Source organism: Acipenser ruthenus, chromosome 7 (assembly GCF_902713425.1).
Source record: "Acipenser ruthenus chromosome 7, fAciRut3.2 maternal haplotype, whole genome shotgun sequence".
Taxonomy (NCBI): domain Eukaryota; kingdom Metazoa; phylum Chordata; class Actinopteri; order Acipenseriformes; family Acipenseridae; genus Acipenser; species Acipenser ruthenus.
Window position 1 is genome coordinate 3,138,783 of NC_081195.1, and position 26,409 is coordinate 3,165,191.

General features: G+C 35.2%; 2 protein-coding genes across 5 annotated transcripts in view; one reads left to right on the plus strand and one right to left on the minus strand.

Annotated features, from left to right (window-relative positions):
• Positions 1 to 1,644: 1,644 nt before the first annotated feature.
• slka (STE20-like kinase a) lies at positions 1,645 to 22,411 on the plus strand. 4 transcript variants are annotated; one of them, XM_034025195.3, is made up of 20 exons: positions 1,645 to 2,863; positions 8,203 to 8,367; positions 10,637 to 10,685; positions 10,956 to 11,105; positions 11,353 to 11,425; positions 11,529 to 11,723; positions 12,001 to 12,082; positions 13,473 to 13,604; positions 14,286 to 15,440; positions 15,576 to 15,706; positions 16,143 to 16,266; positions 16,492 to 16,671; positions 18,813 to 18,905; positions 19,167 to 19,238; positions 20,206 to 20,335; positions 20,483 to 20,607; positions 20,797 to 20,985; positions 21,179 to 21,304; positions 21,482 to 21,595; positions 21,754 to 22,411. In XM_034025195.3, exons 1-20 carry the CDS (start codon positions 2,714 to 2,716, stop codon positions 21,892 to 21,894), a joined length of 3,576 nt encoding a protein of 1,191 aa, XP_033881086.3. In that variant the 5' UTR covers positions 1,645 to 2,713; the 3' UTR covers positions 21,895 to 22,411. The 4 variants fall into 4 exon arrangements, with proteins under 4 accessions (XP_033881086.3, XP_033881087.3, XP_033881088.3 ...); XM_034025196.3 differs by lacking the exon at positions 19,167 to 19,238 and having other exon boundaries at positions 1,646 to 2,863; XM_034025197.3 differs by lacking the exon at positions 18,813 to 18,905 and having other exon boundaries at positions 1,646 to 2,863.
• Positions 22,412 to 23,546: 1,135 nt separating this feature from the next.
• Positions 23,547 to 26,409, minus strand: part of LOC117415179 (collagen alpha-1(XVII) chain) — a 34,891-nt gene continuing 32,028 nt past the window's right edge. The window contains 1 exon segment of the mRNA XM_034025192.3: positions 23,547 to 25,739. Within this exon segment, the coding sequence (XP_033881083.3) occupies positions 25,690 to 25,739 (50 nt within the window). The 3' untranslated portion in view covers positions 23,547 to 25,689.

A 26,409-nucleotide genomic window follows, 5' to 3' on the forward strand; every position in this document is an offset into this window, starting at 1 on the left:
TGCTTATGATTGTAAGTCGCCCTGGATAAGGGCGTCTGCTAAGAAATAATAATAATAATAATAATAATAATAATAATAATAATAATAATAATAATAATAACAAACGAGAGGAGGCCATTCGGCCCATCTTGCTCGTTTGGTTGTTAGTAGCTTATTGATCCCAGAATCTCATCAAGCAGCTTCTTGAAGGATCCCAGGGTGTCAGTTTCAACAACATTACTGGGCAGTTGGTTCCAGACCCTCACAATTCTCTGTGTAAAAAAAGTGCCTCCTATTTTCTGTTCTGAATGCCCCTTTATCTAATCTCCATTTGTGACCCCTGGTCCTTGTTTCTTTTTTTCCTGAAAGTCCTGAAAGTCATTTAGACTTTCTTTAAATAGCAATGGGTGTGATAGATTTAGACACTCAGAACTACAATTATTCATATTATTATAAGAAATTAGAAAAGTAGGTTTTGAAACTTTTCCATACATGTTGAGTCCAGCTGATGGGCCTGGATGTAGAGTGTCTGTTGTACATTACTGCTGTAACTCTCATCACACTGCTCCATGCAGTAGCAGGACCATGTCAATCTGTCAAACAAAATTACTTACCAAGCAGATTTCACGGAAAAGGATTTTGTGTCCCTGCATCTAAAAATACATTTGGTGACTAAAAACAAACTTGACTATCATCAGTGCTTTCTGAAAAAGTACAATACACGGAATGTTGCACTAAGTAATAATTTCAGAGTATATAAAAGTCAACATGATTTGTGGACATTGTAGCCAAGATACCGCTGAAAATGTCGCTGTACTATTATTAAGATTTTGAAAGGAAGGACTTTTCTGGGTTGCTTTTATCTTTAAAATAATTATTTAAAAAACAGCATATACTGTATATCAATATTGAATATGTGTATTCTATATCAATTAAGCAACCAATGGTTGTATCTTTTAATGTGTTACAATAATTCAAGCAAATGTCAATAGTAGCATAGTTCTGTCCTTGATTCAGATACGGTCCTGTCACAGCAGTGAATGGCTCCAGGTTTTTTTGTTTTGTTTTTCCAGTACAGAAATGACCAACTAATGACTAACCCGGAGTTGATTATTGGCCTGCAAATGTCTTCCTCTCCCTGGACATACAGGGATAAAGAACCATATTTCTCTGTGGTTAAGAAAAATAAAAAGTACTTGAAGTGAGACCTTCAAATTGAAGTGGTGTATAAGCACCAACTAAGAAGTAGCTTTACAGTAAACTAATGTGATCCACCTGTGCCTCCACTCGCATCACTCGATTTTCAAGGTGTGGTATCCGAAGCACAATCAACAAGTACAGAGAAACATCATCATCTGTATAAACAATTAATTATTTTATATATGATGTATTTCAGAAGCTATAAAAATATTATTAAATATCTTAACATTTTTAATAGAGGCTGATAAAATACATACCGGTACTATACCAATACATTTTGGGTGTTTTGTTATTCTAGACTTGATGTTATTTTACATGCCTCCTATTGTGCAAGGTCTTTGAATTTACCTAATGAGCCCAAATGTTTTCAATTTACTCAATGTATTAGCATGGTTTTAAGCCAAAATGATATGTGGATCTCAATGCAAATTATTTAAATTTCAGCAAATTCCACTCGGGCACGGAACCCCAACTGTCTATTTATTTATTTTGAAAAGTGAAAACAAAAGAAAAGCTACTCAAAAACGTTGCTAGAGCAATTTTAAAAACAAAAGCACCAAACGCAAAATTAAATAAAAATAAACAAAAAACAGAGGTGACTTCTTAAAAAAAAAAAGATCGCCGTGCGCGTGCCCGCAACCTATTAGCACGAGCTCGCAGATGAGCACAGGAGGATGACTGCGGCTGCGCGAAACCAAGCTTACCTTCTCTGTGAACAGGCGGAATTGAAGTTGCTGTTTCGCGGATGGGGGGGAAAAGAGCATGTAATGTGACGAGCTTGCGAGTACAAATTGGAATAAATACTTGGAAAACAAAAATAGCGGTAGCTCTGGATTTCAAAACGTCACAGAATTGACGTGGTCCGGTTTTGTGTTTATTTTATTTTCCACATTTGAAAAAAAAAAAAAAACAACCTACTCAATTCGTGTTTGGGCCAGAGCACCCGGCTGTGCGTGTCTGTCTCCGGAGCTGAGGGTCAGCAGCCGCTCCCCCAACCTTATCGACAACTGAGTGAGGACGACTGGAGACGGGAGTTACAGGCTTCATTTTTAACTGTTCATTTTGTTTTAGTTTTATAATCCTAAATTCCACAGAGAGTTTCGTTTACATGTAAGCTTTTGACTCCGTTATTGCCAACTGGGTGAAGGTGGAAGACCTCTTGCGGTATTCACCGTCTAAACAGAGGCTTGAATGCGTTTTTATGATAATATACAGGAATCTAATGAAAATAATATACAGTATTTGTTTTTTCTTTTTCTTTTGGTTAAAACCAAAGTATCGATTTTAGTTAGGGTACATTCTAAATGTTTTTCTTTACTCGTTGATCTGCTACATGCCAGAGAAAAACCCAGTCAGTGTCATGAGATTTTTCTCTTTATTTGCATAGCTAAACATGGTGTACATTTTTTTTTAAATTAATATTTTATTTGTAATACAAACATTTATTCTTGATATATAGCTCTAATAAATTCAAAGATCACTCGTTGGATTTTTTTTTTTTTTTTAAATAAACTTAAAGTAAAACACCTTAAAAATGTCATTTTTCAACTTTCGCAAGATTTTTAAGTTGGGAGGGGAAAAGAAGAAAAAACAATATGAACATGTCAATAGGGATGTAAATCCCGAAGACTTCTGGGAAATCATTGGAGAACTGGGAGATGGTGCCTTTGGGAAAGTGTACAAGGTAAGCAACATATATATATATATATATATATATATATAAAAAATCACTTATTATACCTGACCAGTTTGGTAACTCCAGTAAGATGATGAATTATTTGTGTAAGCCATGTTAAAAATAAATACCATTCAGTACCAGGATTGGTTGGTAATTCAACAGATCCAGCTACTTAACTGGTGTAGCCAAATAGCTTTTGCATATGTACTATCAGCTCATAAGTGATTGCATAGTTTACATGTGAAGCTTATCTTAATTATAATAATAAAACAACCTGTCAGGCCTGACTCGTTTTTTTATTGTTTGTAATCTATGTGGGTGGTTCCCACTTTTGCCTCCCTCTCTACACCATGTTGTGTCCGAGGTTAAAATTCTTTGAGAATCCTACATCCTGTAAAACCATAAAACCGTAATCTGCCTCCCTGAGTAGTCGTTACGTTTAAAACAATGGATCCCTCTGCAGGACCTTTTCTTTTATTTAAGTGGTCATTGTTTAATGCTTTTAGTCTACAGTCACACAGGGAGGCACTGATGTAATTCTGTAGCCCTGGGACTCCTGTTTCAATAGTGGGTTTTGCCAGGATGTTATTGTATGGCACTTGTATTGCTGTAGTATGTACCACCTGGCAATGCATTGGAGTTATTTATTTATTGAGAAGGTGGGTCAAAAGCCCCATACTATTGGATGGGTCATTGGGTGACCACCTGGATAAAAAATGTGTTGGCTATTGGGTACCTCACTTGAGGAGGTACCACAAGGGCTAACAGTAAAGGGCGGAATGAGCTGTTTTCTACAAATGTCATGTGAAATGTCCTTAAACATGCTGTGAGCAGATCAACATGAATTATTTTTCCTTCTATTGCACTTTTTTATTTATATATATATATATATATATATATATATATATATATATATATATATATATATATAACTGGGCGTGTCTTGTGTAAGCTACACAACTGATGTCATTCACTATTAAAACTTAAGCCTCCACAGGTTTTTTTTTTTTTTTTAATTATATGTATTATATTTCTTCCATAAGTTGGCTCTCTATTTATTCATTGATGCACAAACATAGTTTAAAACTAAATGTAAGCACACAGGCTTCTTCCCCTGAACCTTTTTGCCTACACATAGTTAAGCTACATGTTGACTGCAGCACTACAAGGCATGGGTGTTATCTACAAGCTTTGTTGCTGAGGAACCAGTGGTGTTTTTGTTACTGATAATATTTTACAAGAATTGTACATATATACTCAACTTGGGCATTTTAAGGTAAAAACCCTCTTAGACAAAACTGAGGGAACTGTCTTTCAGAACAAAATCAGGAAAAGGAAATACATATAGTTTACAATGCAGCTTTGTGACGCAACATTTAACAGTTGCTGCTAATTTGCATTGGGAAAGGAAACCTTTAAGTATTTATTATCATAACAAGTGTTGCATTCTGCAGCATCCTAGGAATACAGAACCATGCTGATTTCTTTTCACCATTTGAAATAGTGCTATAGTTACACTGATTGCACATCATTTATATGTTTTGCGTAAAAAACACAGGGATGTTTTTGTACTGTAGTTGATCAGTGAAAGAAAGCCGAGGTGTCAGCGTGACAGCTTCAAATACTAAGCTTATATGGCTGAAAAATGTGTGGTTATAGCAGATACCATATTGTTAAACTGTGAAAAACATTCAAACCACAAAGACTAGTCTTCCTCACTCTGTCAATGGTGACACAACTTCAGTGATTGAAGATTCTACAGGATATGTTGCGTATGGATGGTGTTTCTTGTAGATTGTAGTTGGTGTAAAAACATGATGAAAATGTTTGATAGGTTTCTAGTTGTCTAAATAATATTGAGTTTGTTCTCAACCTTAACAATTCAGTGACAAGCATTGAAATAACCATTCTCTAAGGGCTAAATGATCTGAATACCAACAAGACCATGTCCAGCAGTATGCACACATCCAGACATGTAGATCAATCGGATATTGTGACCATTTTAAATTCATTTAGAACAAAAGCATGCTTAATTTTTTCTTTTTTTGGATCCATCAAACTCAGTAACAGATATTCCAATTGTGTGAATTATCATTAAAATAGACCCCAAATGGCAACATATGGCCAGATTTGAATCATTTTAATATCTGCTGTATTCTTTCTTTCTTTCTTAAATATTGATGTCTCTGGCAGCCTCTGTTTTATGCAGCTGAAGGTGTTACCTAAACAGCAGTGTGTAATGTCTGAAGTTGAGGTAGTGATGCAAAAATAACCCTCCTTCTCTGTGTTTAAATACAAAAAATATCTCAAGTCTATCTTCCAATACTTTGGGCATTTGTTGCCATTAAGACTGTGCCTTTACACTATTTAAATATTTTATATTTTCTTTTTACATTTTATTTCTCTCACCTTCATGTTTGTTTTACAAGTAAAGCTATTTCAATAATTATGCATATTGCTGACCATACAGTGTTACAGAATATGTTCTGCATCATGTATAACTATTTCTGCATTATGTATTGCTTTATTTGAAATATATATATATATATATATATATATATATATATAATAATGGTTGTATTTACTGTATTTTGCCAGGAGATTCAATTTGAAATGCAAGTCTAAGAAACAGATTAGTTGAACTGTTTGTTACTGTTTAAATCTAGATATAACTTAGTGCTGCGTGTAAGGAAAACAGCACTGTAACTTTTATTAAATATTTGCATGAAAGGATATTACTATTCCATTGTAAACTTTGGGAGGGTATAAAAACCTGATAAAGCTGATATACTGTTGGGACTTTTTAATTGTAATTTTGAATGCTTCTTTAAATGTAGACAGTTTATATGTTTTTTTTATTTTTAAATAAATTGCAGGTATTCTTTAAAACAGTAAAGTTCTGTATAATATTTACATTGAAGTTTTAAAAATCCAAGAGTAACATAAGAAAGTTTACAAATGAGAGGAGGCCATTTGGCCCATCTTGCTCATTTGGTTGTTAGTAACTTATTGACCCCAGAATCTCATCAAGCAGCTTCTTGAAGGATCCCAGGGTGTCAACTTCAACAACATTACTGGGGAGTTGGTTCCAGATTCCCACGATGCTCTGTGTAAAGAAGTGTCTCCTATTTCCTGTTCTGAATGCACCTTTATCGAATCTCCAGTTGTGACCCCTGGTCCTTGTTTCTTTATTCAGGTCGACATTGTCAATACCTTTTAGAATTTTGAATGCTTGACTCAGATCGCTGCATAGTCTTCTTTGTTCAAGACTGAATAGATTAAATTCTTTAAGCCTGTCTGCATATGACCCTTTTAAACCTGGAATAATTCTGGTCGCTCTTCTTTGCACTCTTTCTAGAGCAGCAATATCCTTTTTGTAGCGAGGTGACCAGAACTGAACACAGTATTCTATATGAGGTAACCCCATAGACACTGAAGATAAACAGTAATGAATGCTAGACATCCTATTGATGTGACCTGCATTCATTGCTTATCGGCAATTGTTCAATTAAAGGCAACATGAGATTTGTCTTCAAACAAACTTATGACCTGGTGACTCTATAGGGCTTGAAATGTTTTTACTGCAGTTTTGTTTGGTACTTCTTTTTGTGATGATAATGTCACAGTTACTAAAAGGCGTTGGCTTACTCACACACAGAGAATGGCATAACGCATGTAAATATCAAATTAGATAAATATAGAATGAGACATGAACCCTCCCTTTCCTTTTAGTGTGTCAAATAATGACCTCAAAGCATAACTAAAAGCATAACTAAAAGTTAGTCTTGAGTAAGTGAGGGAAGTGCTACTGCACTGTGGTGCAGGAAATGAAACACAATGCTCATTTGTCTACATTGTTTATAGTAAGGTACTGTTCATTTAGAACGCCAACTAAGATTAACGTATAACTCAAGAATGTTTAATTCCCTTTTTGTTATTTTTAGTAGATTTATACCTTTTCATTTGTTTACTTTTCAGCAAAGGTAGGATTCAAGTTGCTTATGAAAAGATTAGATTGGTGTTTGTGAAATAAATCTTTACTATTATGCAATGTATCTCGCTTGCTGTAGATCAGCACAAGGAAACTACTGTAAACCACCAACACTTTCCTATACTGTAGCTTGAATTTCGGTAGTGGTCTTTCATGCAAACTGACCAGCAAATTCACTTCCAGCTTCTGAGATCAAAAAAAAAAAAAAAAAAAACATAAGCAAAATATGAATTTATTGTAACCCTGTGTGATTTTCACAATATTCTGCATTTTTAACTATTAAATGCATCCCTCAAATGATTTTCACGGTTCTGTTAACATACTGTATGTGAACAGCAGCTTTTAAAGACTGGTGTATAAGCTCAACATTTTAAAAGGGGCTGTATCAAAAGATACATTTCCGTCTTGTCTTGAATGTTAAAAGAAAGGAAGTCTGGTTTTACATAGCGGACAGTATCTCTGGAAAGAACAGTTCCTTGGGGACACACAGGAAAGAACACAGTATTTCCCATTTTAAACATTTTAATTGTACTGATTTAATATTTATACATTTATATTTAATTGTAACCTAGAGTTTTTTTTGTAAAAACAACAACATAGTTTAAAGTGATGCAAATCTGTTCTGCCATTCCGATTTATACACAGAACACACATTGAAGAACTTCTACCGGAATTCGTGAGCCAACGAAATATGTTTTATAATGATTGGTTAATAAGGAAAACCTGTATGTTCTAATTATAGAGGTGTAACCAATATATTATTTGATTGTGTTTGAAATCATCTGATCCTACAGGCCTTGCCCTACAAAAAAACTATTTAGTGCCTCTCTAGGCCAGATCCCTGTCGGCAAGCACAAAGGTCCAACTTTCTCCAAACAGTGTCAGATTCACAGTGACTGTTCTTACCCAAGGTTTAATTGGAAGTTCTTGGTTTAATCTTCCACTGTATTCATATGACTACAGAAGCTTTTTGAAGTTAAAATATCTCATTATGAAAATCTCATTTATACAGTAATAATTATTTTAACAGTGGTTGAAAATAATACTAGCAGGCAACTCTAATGGCCAGTTAGAGTTGTTATACATCAAAGCCTTCACAGGTAACATTTCAAAGATGCATCTTTCCTGTTAACTATAGGATCTTAATTTTGTCCTGCACCGATTATAATTAATAAAACCATCATGAACACAGGATTTAGATTGTTATTTCTAAATATTTTAAGTATATTCTTTTCTAACAACGGGACTTAAAAATAAGAATTTTTTTTAATGCAGGATTGTTTGCCAATTTTCCTGACTGATTTATTTTTGTAGTTCTCTTACATTTGACTTGTTTTTTTTGTTTTGATTTTAGGCCCAGAATAAACAAACTGGGACCCTTGCTGCTGCAAAGGTGATTGATACAAAGACAGAAGAGGAGCTTGAAGACTACATGATAGAAATTGATATTCTAGCATCATGTGACCATCAGCACATAGTAAAACTACTGGATGCCTTCTACTACGAAAGTAAACTATGGGTAGGTAATTGATTTTGATCTTTAAAAAAAAAAAAACAAAACTATACTCTCCAGGGGTGATTTAACACAAACATTAAAACAAGGAACATCTGACCTTAATTAGGTTTGTGTAAATATACTAGTAAAGACAAAAATGCAAATGTCTGTTTCAAATGTTTTGAATTCACAATAACTTAAAGGTGTGTGTGTGTTGTTAGTTTTGTAGCATCCCATTACAGTAAATTGATAATTACTGTAGAAGTTACAGTATACTGCAATATATTTTGCTTTAGTTTAAAATTTCTAGTTGCTGTATTTGCTGTACATTTGCCACTGTAGTATTTTATAACAAAGAACTTCTGTTTGTGGCATGTAGTAATTCTATCCAGTACATTGGCAGGCATCCTTTAAATGTGCAGTGTTTGGTATAACATGGGGACAAATCTTGTCTGTCAACAAGGAATTTAAGTCTTCTATCAATTCAGTCTGTATTGGTCCCCTTTTGAAGTGCAATCACTCAGCACAGTTTGTCATTTCTTTTTAATATTTGCCAGAGAAACTGTATTAAGGCTGCCCAAGAGGTCTTATAGTGCATAGTGAGTGCTGTCACCAGATATCCAAAGGCAGTAATAAATAAATCAATAAATATTGATGCCATTTGAATTGATTAGTAATGTAGATATGTTCATACTGCATGCATTGCAGAAATGAGTCTTCAGAGGTTACATCCACTATGTGGGTGAGAGAACCACAACCCTTCTATCTTCCAATATATTACTGTGACAACTATTGTATTAGAAGTAACACATCCTGGAGAGAGGTCCCCCATTGAATTACCAGTATTGTTAGAAAAATGTGATCAGAATGCCTTTTTTTTTCTTGTGGATAGTGTACACAGGGAACTATTTAGCTATTGTTTAACTGTAGTGAAACTAGGGGTCATAACAATTGGTTGATGTACTATAAATAAAAACACATCTTATTTGCACTGCAAGAAGAAGCATTTACAGGAGACCTAAAAGCAGAATCTGATTAATCTGGCTTAGCAGTAACATGGTGTACGGTGTACGGTGTACAGTAGCAGATACTGAGGTTGTAACTCATCTCACCAATGATTTGTGGAAGGATCAGAAACTCGCTCAGACTGAAGTGGAGTTGCTCAGTATCATTTTTAGCTGGCCTTTACAAGGCATTAAACACGAAAGATATATGTGGAGTACAGATGTACACCACGAGAAAAACAAGAAGTAACTTAAAATGTTAAATCATTTATAGTTTATATCAATTGTATTAGAAACCTTACCTGCAGTAATACTGGGAAACCTTGTTTTCATTGAGAAACAAGTTTGGGTGTTAAAGTAGATGGTACTCAAACTGATTTAATGTGGAAATCTGTAATTGCAGAATGAGTCTGCTTTAAAACACTATTTGTAATTTGCAGTTATGGGGAGCTTTTTTAAATGCGCAGCAAAGTGTAAACCACCCAGTATGCTGAGAAACTGTAATCCTATTTGAAAGCCTAAGTTGCATTATGCTTTATGCTGCTGTGAGATTCCTCTTATAAAACCCATTACATCATCAGACATATTGAGAGAAGTAAAACCTTTAAGACTGAACATGTTACTTTAACGTACTCACTGTTAAAGCATTCAGACAGCTTAAAATAAAATTAAATTCAGACTTAAAAACAAGCATGTCTTTAGAATATGTGCTTCTGAAGGAATGTTAACATTTGTTGACCACAATCCTTTATAATAGATGCCAAAGCTGCTCCTGCATTGTGAAAAGAATACATAAGTAAATGTTATCTACAGTATACAGTACTGTAGTGGCTGACCTAGTAAAAGGCATTGCCTTGCAGAGTGGTGCGAGTAATTTTGTTTGGGAGTGAATTGTATCGCCCCCTCCTGGTCAGGTGGCAGGTGAGAGCTGCTGAGACTAGTCAGGCTGAACTCTGTCCTACCCAGGCTCGGTAGCTTGGCAACATCCTCGGTTTAAATTTGTTGTATGAAAAGAGGCAATTAACTAGACAGCAGGAACGAAGGATGTTGATCTTCACTCCTCCTCTGGAGTCGGGTTACGGAGGTGAGATGACCTTGAAATTAGTGCGAAAATGGGGGCATGTAACTAAACGGGCACTCAGTTAAAATAAGTAAATCGATAAATGTTGCAAGTTTGAAGAATTAGGCCGGTCTAGGTACTGTAGCAAATTCTAAAGCATGTAATGACAATTATAAATGTATTCATTGTTTTGTAGGATAACCTCTTAATTGTATCTCTTTCTCTTCAGATCCTGATCGAGTTCTGTGCAGGAGGAGCTGTAGATGCAGTGATGTTGGGTAAGCATTGCATTTGCTTATCCTTTTACTTCATTTTATATATTGATCTTTCAGCTGGCTAACAACACATGTGTAGTACAGTATGACCCACAATCAGTAACCAGTTGATGATTCTTTTTCGGTCCACAATGAGTTGCTTTTGTAATTCTACATGAAAAGCTTATTTCAAATAATATATAAATGTGACTCCCCTATGAAATCATCTCTCTATATCTTATCCCTGGATTAGGTGGTAACATTTTCTTAAGTGTATGTTATTTTATTTCACAGAGCTGGAGAGGCCTCTAACAGAGCCACAGATCCGGGTGGTTTGTAAACAGACTTTGGAAGCATTGTGTTACCTCCATGATATCAAGGTCATTCACAGAGATCTAAAGGCTGGGAATATTCTTCTTTCAATAGACGGAGATATTAAACTTGGTAAGAGCACCAGAAGTTTAATGGTACTAAAACAGGAAGCAATGATTGTCAGAGTTGGTTGGTTTTAATCAGCTTTAATTATTACTTTTTATTAAGTTTACTGTTCCAGCTTCAAATGTCGTCTCTATATTCTGCATTCATAGATACTACAGTACTTTTGGGTAGTTATGTGTCATTTAATTATTTTTCTTGTAGTTGTAGTTACCGAATTTCAAATGTAGGATTTTAAGTTTAAATGTGTTTTCAGCTGACTTCGGAGTATCTGCTAAGAATACTAAAACGCTGCAGAGAAGAGACTCCTTTATTGGAACACCATATTGGTAAGCTGTTTTTGTTTGTTTGTTTTTAGTTTTGTTTTCACCATGCATGCCGTTTGCATGCTACTGCATGTGTATACTTCATCCTTTTTGTGTTCTCTCACAGGATGGCTCCAGAAGTGGTAATGTGCGAGACTTCCAAAGACAGGCCATACGATTACAAAGCTGATATTTGGTCATTAGGTGTCACATTAATTGAATTGGCAGAGATAGAACCCCCTCATCATGAGCTTAATCCAATGAGAGTTTTGCTGAAAATAGCTAAGGCGGAGCCTCCTACTCTGTCACAGCCATCTAAATGGTGAGAATGTGTTTTTTATACCATTTTTAATGTTTGTGTTTTATTTATTTAGTTTCTCTACACAAATCGTACACTGTGTACCACACCATAACCTAAAGATCCTTTAATTATTTGTCCAAAGTGTCAAATTATAGTGTGTTTGTTCTTTATTAGTAGGTGTTCTAACATTTTCAGGACCTCAGCAGTAACTTACTAGCACTTTATTATTTTAAAGAATAAAATGATGACATAATAAATATATGTACCTTACAAAAATGTTTGTGTTACTACTTCACAGGTCTGCAGAGTTCAAGGATTTTCTTAGGAAAGCTTTAGATAAGAATTTAGACAACAGATGGAACGCCAATCAGCTGTTACAGGTAATAAATACATAACAAAAAAATATATATATAATTTTTTTTTCTTGTAGACTGCAAGATAAGTATATATTTAAGAAGAGTCCCCGCAATATGAACACGACACTGTATTGTTGTTTGTAGTACCACTCTGCTTCTTCTACCTTTGTGGTTTGGGGAGGGGAAAACATGTTATTTCTTCAGTGGTCGTTATGACGTCACTGAGCACGTATTGTAGTTTAGATGGTATGCGCGTGCATTCGGACCTAAGATGGCTCGGCACAACCGCAGTGTAAACGCTTCGTGAAAAATGATAAGAATCTCCGCGATCAGTTGGACCTGAGTCGGCTTAGGTTTGAGGTGGCAGTGTAAACGCAGTATTTATAAAAGTTGTAAGGCAATATGTAATTGAGAGACCTGATTAAAGCTTGCATTAAAATGTTTTTTTTTTTTTTTTTTTATAAACATTTTGTTTTTAATCAGAATAATAAATCTGTTATGCTGTTGCTGTTTCAGAGCACTTTTATAGATCAGCCAGTCATCTTGCGGTTTTACAATCATGATTAACTACATTATACAAACAATGAAGAATACATTTTTGTAATTTGGGGTAATTGACTCCCAAAGATAAGAATATTTGACTAACTTTGTTCCAAAGAGTTTACTTCTAAAATCAGATGCTTGTAGATCAGTTTCTTTAGGGAGGATATTGTGTCTTTCAGTATGTTCCAGATTTTCGTGCCATCTGTGTGTAGATTTGAGACATGAATGTTCCATTGACCTTCAAAATCTACAGGATTAACATAGATTAATGCTAAATAAAACATTGGTGTCAGTTTAAAACCCTTTTTTTTTTTTTTTTTTTTTTTACTGTAGCAGTTAACTAAATGATTATTGGGTGTCCCGAAGATTTTATTAAAGGACTTTTGGCATTTAGTTTTAATATTTGGTACAATGGTATTAAAATGCATTTTTAAAGGTAATGTTCATTTCTTTTCCCTGTATTTATACTGGTTAACAACATCAAGATTAGCCATCTCCCTAACACAAGATCGATATTCATTATACTTTTTTAAACAAATGAGTTTGATATTTTAAAATTGTACTGGTTGATTTAACGATGCAAAACAATTTGGCTGGACAGTAGGGGTTATCATGCATTTTAGTTTTTGTTATTGTATTCTATTTCCAAAATGGCAATCACATCTGGGATTATTTTGGAGTTTTTGGTGCATAAGCCCCTCCAAACAACCCATTAGATCAGAGCTATAAGTGGAATAAAAAACGTTTGTGAAAAAATTATATTTATATAACACAATTGACATAATTTTGTTGGACATTAATTTTAAATCTTTTTTTTTTTTAATATGTAAACATTTGTCATATTTATAGTTTTTTTTTCTTTCTTCTGAAGCATCCATTTGTGACAAGTGTTGTTGACAACAAGCCACTTCGAGAGCTGATAGCAGAGGCTAAAGCAGAGGTGACAGAGGAGATTGAGGAGGGTAAAGAAGAGGAGGATGACGAAGAACATGATCCACAGCTAGTAAGTGCAACAATTGGAACTCCTATTTCTTATGAATCTTATTGGGCTTGCTTACAGCTTAGAAACATCTCACAAAAATGTAGGTAGATGAAGGTAGATTTTATTGTCGGTTTTGTTTAATTAAATTGTCATTTAAGTCAACATCGATTTTGTTAATCTTTGTCTGATTTGACAGTCCTTGAGTTAGAGTGTAAAAATGTACATTATTTTTTTTTGTAATTGGTCGTTCAGTTACAGATCTCATGTACAATACCTCTTATTTAATGATTTGAAGTCATCCACACCAGCAACTTTATAGCTGGACGTTTTTTTCAAGTAAGCATTCAATTAATCCATCTCATTTGTTGTTTGTACTGTGGAATCCTGCTTCTTTCAAAGCCCCCCTTACGATCACTGATTGTTTCACAATGCAAACAACTTTCTTCATTAGCACGGATGCTTTCCATTAGCTCTCGTTCTTTCTTTCTTTCTTTCTTTCTCCCTCTCTCTTTCTCTCTCTCTCTCTCTACAATGCTCTCAGTATGGTTGAAAATCCCGGTTTTAAATCGAGACACTGATATCAATAAAGATGTAAATTGAGCATTGAGGGTGCATCTGCTTGTGTGGTCGAAGTGCTGCAAATCTCTGAAGTATTTTTTTGTGTCTTTTCTTTTTTGTTGTTGTCTTGTCTTTTTCATATAGCTTGTGCCTGGACACAAACGCGCACCATCAGATGCCAGCATTGCGAGTTCAGAGGATGAGAAGCTCTCGCAGTCTGCTTCAATTCTGGAGTCTGTGTCTGAGAAAATTGAGCCTGACCGTACAGAGGACAAAGCCAGTGACAAACTCTCAGATGAGGGTATAAGCACCAGTGAAGCTGATAAGACGGAGGATGAAAAATTGAATGAGAACAACATTTCAGACACCAGTATTGAAGATTTGAGCAGGGAAGAGCTCCTGGCTGAGGCAGAAGAAATGGCAACTGCTGAAGGAGAAGAAGAGCTTATTGCTAAGCTACCCAGTGCTTCACAGGAAGAAAAAGCTGAGATGAACACTGTGGCAGATACTGAAGAGGAGACCAAACAAAACAAAGAAGAGAAAACAATTAAGGTAAAGCAAGTACCAGAAATCACAACTGAAGAAGAAAAAGATATTTCAGAACCTAAAGAAGATGGCAAAGGTGAAAATAGTCAGAAAGATGCAGATTCTGAAGGAATTAAAGCAGCTGAATGTGTGGAAGAACCTACTGTAAAACCAGCACAAGAAGCTAAGGAAAATGAAAATAAGGATTTTGAGGTAGAGGGCTGTAAAGCCATTGATGTGAATGCACAGATAGATATAAATAAAGGAGAATCACCACAAGAAGTAACCCCTGAGAGGGGGCAAGTGGCAGTTGAGAGTTGCACTGAACAGGTGCAAAAAGACAAGGTTAGCAACATTGAACATCCTCAGGAGCCTTCTGTGGATGCACCAGAGCAAGCCCACAAAGAGGCTGCTGATGAGGCAGGCAAAGAAATCCAAAGTATTACAGCTGTACAAAATGAAACAGAAATCCCAGAGAGCACAGTCGCCGTAGCTTCCAGTATCACTGCTGACAGAGAAAAGGATGAAGACAAGGCAGCCATACCAGAGGAAGCAAAATCAGCAGCCATTCCCAGTGTCGATGAAGTTAAGGCCAGTGCAGAAAGCTCTGAGAAAATGAAAACTCCAAAGCAGCTTGAGCCTGAGAAAGTTAAAGAAAAGGACAAAGATTCAGACTCCGGCAGCAGCTCTGCTGCTGATAATAACAGTGTTGATCTTAACTTGTCCATCTCAAGCTTTCTAACCAAAAACAAGGAGGGATCCATTTCTCTTCAGGTAAGAAGCATTGTGTGTGGATTTACATGGTAAACTTTTAAAATAAGCAACTTTTAACAATTTAATGATTGCAAGTATACCATGATAAACCCTTGTAAGTTTTTGTTGAATAAATAAATATATATTACATTTTAGGAAACCAGAAGACAGAAGAAAACGTTGAAGAAGACACGTAAATTTATGGTTGATGGGGTAGAAGTTAGTGTGACAACATCAAAAATAGTCACTGATAATGATACAAAGAATGAAGAAATGAGATTTTTAAGGTATGAAGCAACATTCATATGAGAAGATATGAACGTAGCCTAATAAATACTACTTTTTGGGATGCAGAGTAGGTGTAGATGACAGCACTTCCCAGAAGTGTGTTGCCTTGTATCCCTGTCCTTAAAGATTCACTAAATAAATAAATAAATGGTAATACTTTGTAGTTAACTGGTAACCCACGCACGGCCCATTTTCGGAAAAAAGTAATTAACGGTTGTGATCCGAACTGTGAATTACAACTAACTGACAGCAGTGCATAACACTGACAGATGTATATTAGGTACATTATATTTTGCAATCTGTTGCCCGGTGTCATTTATATGTTAGAATGTACTGACAATAGAACACTAATTTATACTACAGAAAACAAATCAATAGAAATAAAAATATATCTTTCTATTTTTATTTTTATTTATTTATTTATTTTGACTGTAGACGTCAGGAGCTGCGGGAGTTGAGATTGCTTCAGAAAGAAGAACAGAAGGCCCAACAGCAGCTGAGCAACAAACTGCAGCAGCAGCGTGAGCAGATATTCCGGCGCTTTGAACAGGAGATGACGGTGAGGACATAAACTTGGCGATATGGAATTGTATTGATACTTGTATAAAGTTCAATAATCAGCGTCAATATTTATAATTGTAGATTGTTGAGCTTAATATGTGATTCTATATATGAGCCAAGTCCACTCTGGTCTCCCAGCAGACAAACAAACAAACAAACAAACAAACAAACAAAAGTATTTGCTTTTGTTATAACATGTACAATTATTTTCATATTTTGACAGAGTAAGAAACGTCAGTATGACCAGGAAATCGAAAACCTAGAGAAACAACAGAAACAGACGATTGAGCGACTGGAACAAGATCATACAAATCGGCTGCGGGATGAAGCAAAACGCATCAAAGTAGAACAAGAGAAGGAACTGTCCAAATTCCAGAACATGCTGAAAAACCGCAAAAAGGAGGTAGGAAAATTCAGGCAGGTCAGACTACATTAATGCTTCATATGTAAAGCATGTGTATAAAATGAAAGACATATTCCATATGTGTTGCAATATGGATACAGTCTGGTGGTCTTGCAGCGCTGGTGGCTGTCATGCTCTCTGGTGTTGGTGGCGTTTTTTATGCATCTTTTTTCTCAAGCTACTTGATGTTGCCATAACATTTTATGACAGTTTTTAGAAGAATACTAACTGTTTTAATAATAATCTTACCACCTATAGTAAAACATTTGTGTTTTTATATTGTAGATTAGTGTATGCCATTCAGTGTAACTTTTTCCATGTTTTATTTTATTTATATATAAACATAATTTAATGACAGTGCTTGCTGTGTAACAAGATTGCAAGTTCTGCTATAGGTCTTTAAATTTAAAATCCATTTAAGTAATGGATATTCTGACAAACGCCTCCTATCCTTCTGTTTTCAGTGAAAAAGTAAATATTCAATATTCTTAACATGCAGTTCTTCAAACTGCTGTGTTATTCTTGGTGATCATGAAGTACTTGTCCTCATTTCAAGCTTTTCTTATTTTTCTTCCCAAAAGTTGGTAGGCTTACCAAAATACAAAATTATATTTACATGGCTCTTTAAGTTGAATTTCTATCTCATATATATATATATCATTGTCAATATAAGATAGTGTTTTACATCCTGGCACGTCTACATAGTAGCCACACATAGGTCTGTGGAACATGCAAGTGCTGTACTGTATTTGGTACAAAGGAGTGTGCCATAGATTCTGTTCAAGAAACAGCTTTTTTTTTTATTTGTAACCTTTGCTAAAACATTAGGGCATCTAAACAATCGCACCCAACTTGAAAAAGCCAGTACAACATATACACTTGCCTACCAACTTACCCTTTTAAGCACAACAAAATGATGCATTGAAAGTCCTCTGCATGTTCTTCTCTTGGGCACTAGCATTCTCACCTCTCAGGTTCCCCATGGCTTCTAGCTGTTCTAAATGTTGCGGGTTACACAGCATTGAATGTTTTATTGAGCTGGTCTAATCGGTTTCATGCTTGGCTAAATGTCATTACAGTTTTGTCGGTGTCTAAGTACCATTTTCTGCTTTTTGGTTATGGCTCAAAATGCTTTTAAGCAGAAAATGGCAACATTGGTATTATGCAGTACAGTGATTTTTGAAATTTACCAGTGTGTCAGTTCTCGGCAGTATAACATTTTTAGAATGAAAAATATCTACATTTTAATGTTGTGTGTGTTTTTTTTGTTTTTACTATTTGTTAAATAATACACTTTACTGTTTTTGAAAATGAAGAAGTTAACCTGTAAATGATTTAACAAAGAAATATGTATTATGAAGTTTATTTAAAACTATTCAAAAGTTCATTTATTGTGCTCTAGTACAGGTTGATCTTGGATGGTTTGTTATACTTGATGTTATAAAAATGATGTTATATCGTATTGATTTTACTAATACTTGTTTGTGTGTTTGTGTGTGAATTGTTTTGGGTGATGGGTTCTAACTTGCGGTGGTGATGTCGTTTTTTGGTTTGCTCTGTGGTTTGAAAGCAAACTTGCGGTGTATTATTGCTTTTAGTTTGAGCTTTATATTTTCCTGTAGTGCACATCATTTTCTTAATCAATAATTTATTGGATTCATAACTGCTGGGATACATTGGCTTCCTCACTGCAAAGGTTTAGAGTCTTGTGATCTACGCAAATATAGCACAGAGGCTACTTCTCCAACTGGGTCCCATGTCAAATTGGACTGCTTTAAAATAATTTGGCACAAGCCAAATGTTGCATGTTTCCTTGCATGTGAAGTGGTTTTAAATGGCTATAAGGGAACTAACCAGTAAACCAACAGCTTGCAGAGACTCGTATTACATTTATCTCAACTGTCTATGCATTTAGACAATAATGATGAATGTAACAATTATAATTACATGTAAAGAAATAAGTACCCTATTCATACATTAATTTGCATGCTGTAGCTGTACTAATAGAAAAATGGATTTGCAGCACCTGTCTTTACAGCTTGTTAACATAAACCTTGCAGCTCTGTTAGCTTCAAGTGTTTGCTATGACAAAATTACAAAGCAATGTTTTCCCCCCCACCATCTGCATGATTTAACTGTAGGTAAAAAATGAAGTGGAAAATGCACCCAAAGAGCAGAGAAAAGAGCACATGAAACACTTGAAAGAGGAACTAGAAAAATTCCAGCATGCTCAGGTAACAGCAGTCACCCTCACACAACAAAAAGAAATAATGGGATCGAACTTTGAGCAACAAAAAACATCTTCTGCGCTGTACATTCCTTTCCTTCTTCATTTAATCTGGGCAGTATAATAGAGACTTTAGAAGCTGGTAACACTACAGTGGCTTGCAGTGTCTGCTGAGTGAGTATGCGTTGGTGTGCTGGTGGTTTGTGTGAGTCTGCTGCTCTTGTCCCTTGTTGCTCACATGGGAAGTGCATTCTATTTTAATCCACAGGGTGTCGCCCAGGTTATGATTCAGTCTTTTCAGTTGTCCTCATGTACACTCTTCAACGCTCAGATGCAGGATGTAAGTTTCCCTTCCCTGTTAAACCTTTTGTTTTGTTTCTCTTACATCTGCCTTTTGGGTGCCCTACATTTGTTTAGTTGTAGTAGTTTGGATTAAATACTGGTATATTTGCACCACTTGTATCTGAAAAGATGCCTTCCTCTGTTTGGGGTTCAGTGTGTTTTGGTTACAAAATCTTGGAAAAAAAAAAAAAAAAAAAAAAAAAAGTGATGGTTTACATGAACATCTACTGCTATACAATAGCTGAATGTGACATGCTTATGAATTTTTTTATAAACTATTGTATACTGTATTGGTTCAATGGCAGTACCTGGAATTGTCTGTAGTACATAAGATCTATGGGTGTTTTGTTTTGGCACATGCGAGTATTGCATCTTGTGCATTCTGTTTTGTGGTGCCTTCATTTGTGGGTGGCGTACTGTTGTCTTTTTTTTTTTAAATTACATTTTCTGTACATAAAAAAAAAAAAAAACATGCAACATTTTAAACAAGTTAAGCAGTCTATATTGAAGGTTTGGAGGAACATAAGTATTTAAGCTTGTTTATTGCCATCTAGGACATTTACTCCTCAAATAAATGTGTATTCATTTTCTTAACAGGTTAGTTTTGTATTGCTAGCAATACCCAGCAGTGCACTAGATGGAGCTGGCTCTTGCATACTGTATTATACATCTACAGTATGATAGGCAGCTAGAACAAAGGATCTGCAAATGATTACAAACATGATACAAGTGTCCTGTACATGGGTGTGGACCTACTGTTTTCTAACAGTACCAGGCCTATTCATTGTTTCTTAATTTGGGTTTTTAATAAGCACAACTAAGAAACATCAATGTTTCTTTTTTATTTGCATTTCAGATAATTTCAGTTATTTTTCTCTAGCTTGTGGTAGTGTGTCACTAAGTTCCGTTTGTTTTTAATCCACCTCAATCAGAGACTCAGCTTTTGTTTCTCTGGTTTCTGACAGGAACAGGAGTTTTTGCAGAAACAGCAACAGGAACTGGATTCGGCCCTGAAGAAAATCATACAGCAGCACAAGCTTGAGATTGCCACCATTGAGCGGGACTGCTTGAACCACAAACAGCAGCTTATGAGAGGTGAGGCTTGCAGGGAACCCGAAGGCCAATATTATTTTGTATCCATCCTATCACTGTTCAGGGAAATAAACAAACTGAGCTAGATGTAGCAAAGTCATTGTATCCAGTTATCTCTAATGATTCTGTTTTTTGTCTTGAAATTTCCAGCACGAGAAGCAGCAATATGGGAGCTGGAAGAGCGCCATCTGCAGGAGAAACACCAACTCCTGAAACAGCAGCTGAAAGACCAATACTTTATGCAGAGACACCAGTTGCTAAAGAGGCATGAAAAGGTTGGGAAAAAAAAGGCTGTTATAAAACTGTTTAGTCCTGCAAAAAAATGGTTGTGTGTTTATTTATTGCATTTAAGGGCAGTACATATAAACTACTCTATCTGCATTTTTCAGTTTGTCACCTTTTTGTTTATAAATTAAACAAATTAAACAAAGTCTTGCTTCTTTTTTTATTTAATTAATTTTTAGGAAATGGAGCAAATGCATAGGTATAACCAACGATTGATTGAGGACCTAAAGAGCAGGCAGACTCAAGAAAGAGGCAGGCTGCCAAAAATCCAGCGCAGTGAAGCCAAGACCCGCATGGCAATGTTCAAGAAGAGCCTTCGAATCGCATCATCTGGATCGCCAGAGCAGGACAGGGAGAAAATCAAACAGGTAGCTGATCGTTTAGTACATATTTAAACCATGTTAAATTGTCTTGAAATGCTTTTTATATTTCAAAATGTACTTAAATTGCTGGTGCAAGTTAAATGCATGCACACACAATTTACAGAATAGTTCTGAATCTAGTGGCTAAATAAACTGCATGTACTGCTTCTTGATCCGTCATTTTGTTTCTGTCTAAAAGTTTGCTACTCAGGAGGAGAAGAGGCTGAAGAATGAGAGGCTGCAGCAGCATCAGAAACATGAGAACCAGATGAGGGATCTTCAACTACAGTGTGACACTAACATTAGAGAACTGCAGCAGCTGCAGGTAACATATACAGCTCTGAAAAAGGTGGAAGGGGGGTGGGATGACAGTTTGACCCATGTTGAGACCAAAATATTACATCAAGCGGAGGTGTCTAATGGATTAAGAACTGTATTCCTAATGTCCTCTTTGTGCCCAAGAAGTGAAAACGAATTTGGAATTGCTCTGTTTATTTTTCAGAATGAGAAGTGCCATCTGCTGATTGAACATGAAACACAGAAGCTTAAAGAACTTGATGAGGAGCACAGTCAGGAGCTGAAAGACTGGAGAGAGATGCTCCGTCCAAGGAAGAAGGTAATAAAACCATTATATTTCATGTACTGTTAGGTGTACATGAGAGGGAAAATTTAATAAATGGTCTGTTGTTTTTAGTATAAACCTAGTGTGTGTGATTTCTAGATTCACTTTTTCTAGATTACTAATTTTTAAGCATTTGCACCATTTTTTCGCAGGCTTTGGAAGAAGAATTTGCAAGAAAGCTGCAAGAACAAGAAGTGTTTTTCAAGATGAGTGGAGAGTCAGAATGCCTTAACCCGTCAGCACAAAGCCGGATTTCTAAATTCTACCCCATTCCCAGCCAGCACTCCACATGATCATGACCAAAAACAGGAGCTGTCGCAATATTATAACCCACGGGAGCACCCCTTAAAACAAAGAAGACTGATGGTAACATCATGGAACCTCTGCTGCCGGTCACCTTCTCCATGGATGACAATCAGTCTAATTATCTGAACACTTGAATTAAATGTCTAGTCTTTAGTATTCCTGGAATAAGCTGAAATGGCCACAGAAACTGAAATTTGTATTTCAGTCTGAGCTGGCACAGGTTTTAAGTAAAGCATTTTATTTCCCCCTCTTTCAATTCCTCTACCAACCCTGTAAAGTTCCTTTTGAATTAGAAAAGGCTATGTTTTTACAGTGTTTTAAAGTCCTTTTAAAAATACGGAAATTAGCAAATTTGAAAACACAGCAAATAGTACAAAGCAAACTATACTCAAACAAAATTAAATACATAATGAAGTACCATTTAATAATACCTTAAAATACACCAACAGTATTTCATGTGCTTGTTTTGTTTGTCTTCTTTAAAAAAAAAAAAGAAACCAGTGCCTAAGACAATTTGATCCAATGAGCTGGCTTTTTATAGAGCTTAATTCAATTTGCTGATTTGTCCTTTATGTTCTTTAAATGAAAAAAAGTAACTGGGAATGTGGGGTGGGAACAAAAAAACATGTATGTACAGTATGCATTAAGGTGCTTGACTTCATTTTAGTCTGACATTTAAACAGAATGAACTTTTGGAAAACTATAAACTGTATAATTTTGAAGTATGGCTTTTCTTTACAAAAAAAAAAAATGTATCTGCACTATGCTGTTTTATAATAATACATAAACACTCCTGATCGTGGATGAGACGCAAAAAAAAAATATTTACATGCACATTGTGTGCGTGGGTATAAAAGTAATGCTAATTGCATATAGCACTAACTTTATAAGATTTATTTATTTTTTACTTAGTTTCCATGCAAGTACTTGCATGGCAATTTTTTCTTAAGTTTGGTTAAAAAAAAAAAAATCTATATGTAATTGCATGTCTTGATATATTTAAGTTATTTGGTTTTGATCCTTTAACATTATTCACTGTTTGCCGTCATATCGGACACTAGGAGAAAATGTACAGTAAAACTGTATGTATCTGTTTGTAGACCTGGAAGGTTTTTCCACCATTTGAGTATCAGCTATTATTCATATGAGTGTTTCAAGTCACGTAAGCATATGCAGTATGAATTATATTTTGTAACTAACTTGTGTGGCCTGTTCTAACAAACATAGCTGCCCACCCCCCCAAATTTCATTGCGCTCAAGTTTTTACCTGGGATTTATTGATTCACTCGTAAAATTGCTTTCAGTCTCAAGTGTTTGAATGAGTCTTTTTTTTTTTTTTTTTTGTTCAGAATTAATAATTCTCTACACACTGCATGTGTAAATTATCAAAGACTTCAGATGAAACGGGGGGCGGGGGGATGCATGTTTTTAGGTTATTTGTATTTCTGCAATTAATAAATTACTTTAATTGTAATTACTATTTTTATTATGATGATTGTACTAGCCTTACTAAAAAATTGTATTGTACTGACTGTAATTTCAAATAGTGCATATCATTATTCTGAGTGCATTACACAAATATAAGTTACAATTTGGAAATAATGAGGTCAACGCGTTGCCTTTCCCTTTTCTTCGTGTGTATTTTTTTTTTATCATGAATTAATGCACAGTGTGATCAGAATTTTTTTTTGTGATCAGAACACTTGCTAGGTCAGTGAATGGTTGTCTGCATCTTGTACATTTTGGATATGCACAGCAACCGTACTTCAGGAGCCCTTGTTCTCCCTGGAGTTCTTTTGTATTCGTCCCCACTAGCTTTTTATCAAGGGTATACTCTGATTTTACTTTTCTAGTTGCCTTTATGGGATAGGGTGGTGGGTTGGTCTACAAGTTGAAACAAATTGTAGCCCTCTATATGTTAACCAATCCATGCCTGTTTAAGGAAAGCACAGATTTTATATGACATTTATGTGCAAAGTTATGATCCTGTTTCTGCGATGGATGAATGTTCACTGGTAGTTTCAGAGTTGCTTTGGTTAATCAGATTAAAGTGATGTAAAACAAACTGCTTGAAGCAGATGTTAATTCGGATTGCTTAAAAGGCTGGAACAAATATACAGGGTGATTAGAAACATGAGATATAGTGTGTTGATGTGGTAAACTTACTTTCTAATCACCATTTGTATACCGCTTTGTTTCAGAATGTAAGTTAGTTAATAATCTTCTTAGTTAATGACCTAAAAATGAAGAATGCTGTACAGGTATATATATATTTTGTTTTTAATTCTTGACTGCTGGATTTGCTCTGCAACCATGGGGATTATGTATTGCATGGAAAGTCTTTGAAATTAAGTTGAAGATATGTTGAATAATTTGAATTAACGTGTGTGTTCTGCTGGTTAAGAATGATTTTATATGAAGGCTTTGCTGAATGTCAAAGACTTTCAATCTGAATGCAGTTTGAGAGCAAATGATTTATAACGAATTGAATGCTTCTATAGACTATTGGCATACTTTTGCTGTAAATAAAAATGTTTACTGTATTAAGTTTTTTTTTTTTCTTAAATCAAAATAAAGTGCTAAAGGTCTTGCTAGAGATTACAGTATATTGGCTCAATGAGAAGTTAAAACAGTCTCATCAAGTGAAGGTACTGCTGTTGTATAGTGCAGGGTGAGGCATGCATGTTTCAAATCCTGCTCATGGCAATTAGTTTATCTTGAGTGGGACCCATAGGGAGCGATGCACTGGTCTTTGCGCTACTTTAACGTTAGGGAGGAAAAAACAGTTGGGGGTAGTTTGTGCTTCAGAAGTAGCTTGGAAACAAAAACTAAATCAAATTAAGTTGCATTTCATTTACACTAGAGAGTTGAAATAATGTATATTTGAGTTTAGGCTTAGACAAGATATTACATTAAAAAATATTACATATGTTAAAGACAAATATTTCAGATCATTTTTATTAAATTCTGTTTATAAAAAAGAAAAAAAATCGTATTACTGTGAATGCGTTTTTTTTTCTTAAAGTTCGGTAAAACCATCAGTAATATTTTCAAAGCATTGCTTTTAGAAATACATAATGTCAATAATAACTATTTAAGATGTAGTTATTTGTTTCTAGGTTTACATTTTACTGAACATATAATTTGCTTCATTGGGGCATACAATTTTTGCAGAAATTAAGTTCATAGTTGATTTGTTAAATTAACCTTGGATAAGCAAAAGGTCACCTAATGGAAACTGAAACATGATCATGATTGCAGTTACACTAACAAAAGATAAATAATAATATGGGATGGGGAGTGGTGCCCCATACACCAGTCAATTTGACCAATTTGCAGTCAAATGGGATAAACAAAGGATATCTAAAATTCACAACACAAATGCTCACCCCCTTAATTTACCAAAAAGTTAAGTGTTCAAGACTAAATAGAAATAAATCTACAGAAAGCAACCTGTAATGTTCCCATAGTCCTAACACATGTAGCTTTTAAAGTAAACTGAAATTGAATATTGGCATGAAAAAATAAAATAAATGCAGCAGACACTATAAATATAGTGGAAGAGGGTGGTCACATTATATCAATTGAAGTCTCAACCAATTAAAATGTAAATTTAATATAAAAGTCACAAACCATTAAACAAAAGAAAACACAGGTAAGCATCCACCCCAGCTACAATAAAATACTAACCCTAAGAGTCTAATGTTTCAAGTACTACATAGTTTTTTGTTTTTTTTTTACATAAATTAATGAGACATTGAATACTGATTTGTTATTTCAATTCAGACTCCAATGCTCCTCCTCTTCCTCCGGCCAACCAATACTTGCTCCCCTTTAGAATAAGAAAGGAAAGAAATCAGTATTGCACATGTATTGACATACTCTTTTCCAAGACTTGCCCAGTTCTCTTGCTCTATAACCGCACAGGTCTACCACAAATTCTGTTCAGCGGAAACCGTGCCACATTTCATTTTGTTTTAAATCAGAAGATGTACTTCAGTGTGGGCAGCAGTGTGGAGTAGTGGTTAGGGCTCTGGACTCTTGACCGGAGGGTTGTGGGTTCAATCCCTGGTGGGTGACGCTGCTTCTGTACCCTTGAGCAAGGTACTTTACCTAGATTGCTCCAGTAAAAACTCAACTGTATAAATGGATAATTGTATGTAAAAATAATGTGATATCTTATAACAATTGTAAGTCGCCCTGGATAAGGGCGTCTGCTAAGAAATAAATAATAATAATAATACTTCATGTTGAAGTGTATAACTGGCTATAATCTTCAGATACTCATTTTAAACATTCTCCCCGAGGAGAGTGGTGGTGATGACAAAGATCACATGTGAATTGTCAATTTAGTAACTAAGAAAAAAAAAAAAAAGTTAATTTGCACGACTAAATGACATTCACTGTAGAGTAAACATGATCTTGCTTTTCTGATAAGGTTATGGGTGTCTAAGTCGTGTGCGAAAATCTGAACTCCTGAAAACTATCACAGTGGCCGGCAC

What these genes read in the sequence shown, in the direction of transcription:
- slka (XM_034025195.3), top strand. Translation starts at nt 2,714, where the DNA reads ATGTCATTTTTCAACTTTCGCAAGATTTTTAAGTTGGGAGGGGAAAAG. An exon ending in CTGTCACAGCCATCTAAATG is followed by an intron (nt 11,724 to 12,000) that starts GTGAGAATGTGT and finishes ACTACTTCACAG; the next exon opens with GTCTGCAGAGTTCAAGGATT. An exon ending in ACAGGGAGAAAATCAAACAG is followed by an intron (nt 20,986 to 21,178) that starts GTAGCTGATCGT and finishes TCTGTCTAAAAG; the next exon opens with TTTGCTACTCAGGAGGAGAA.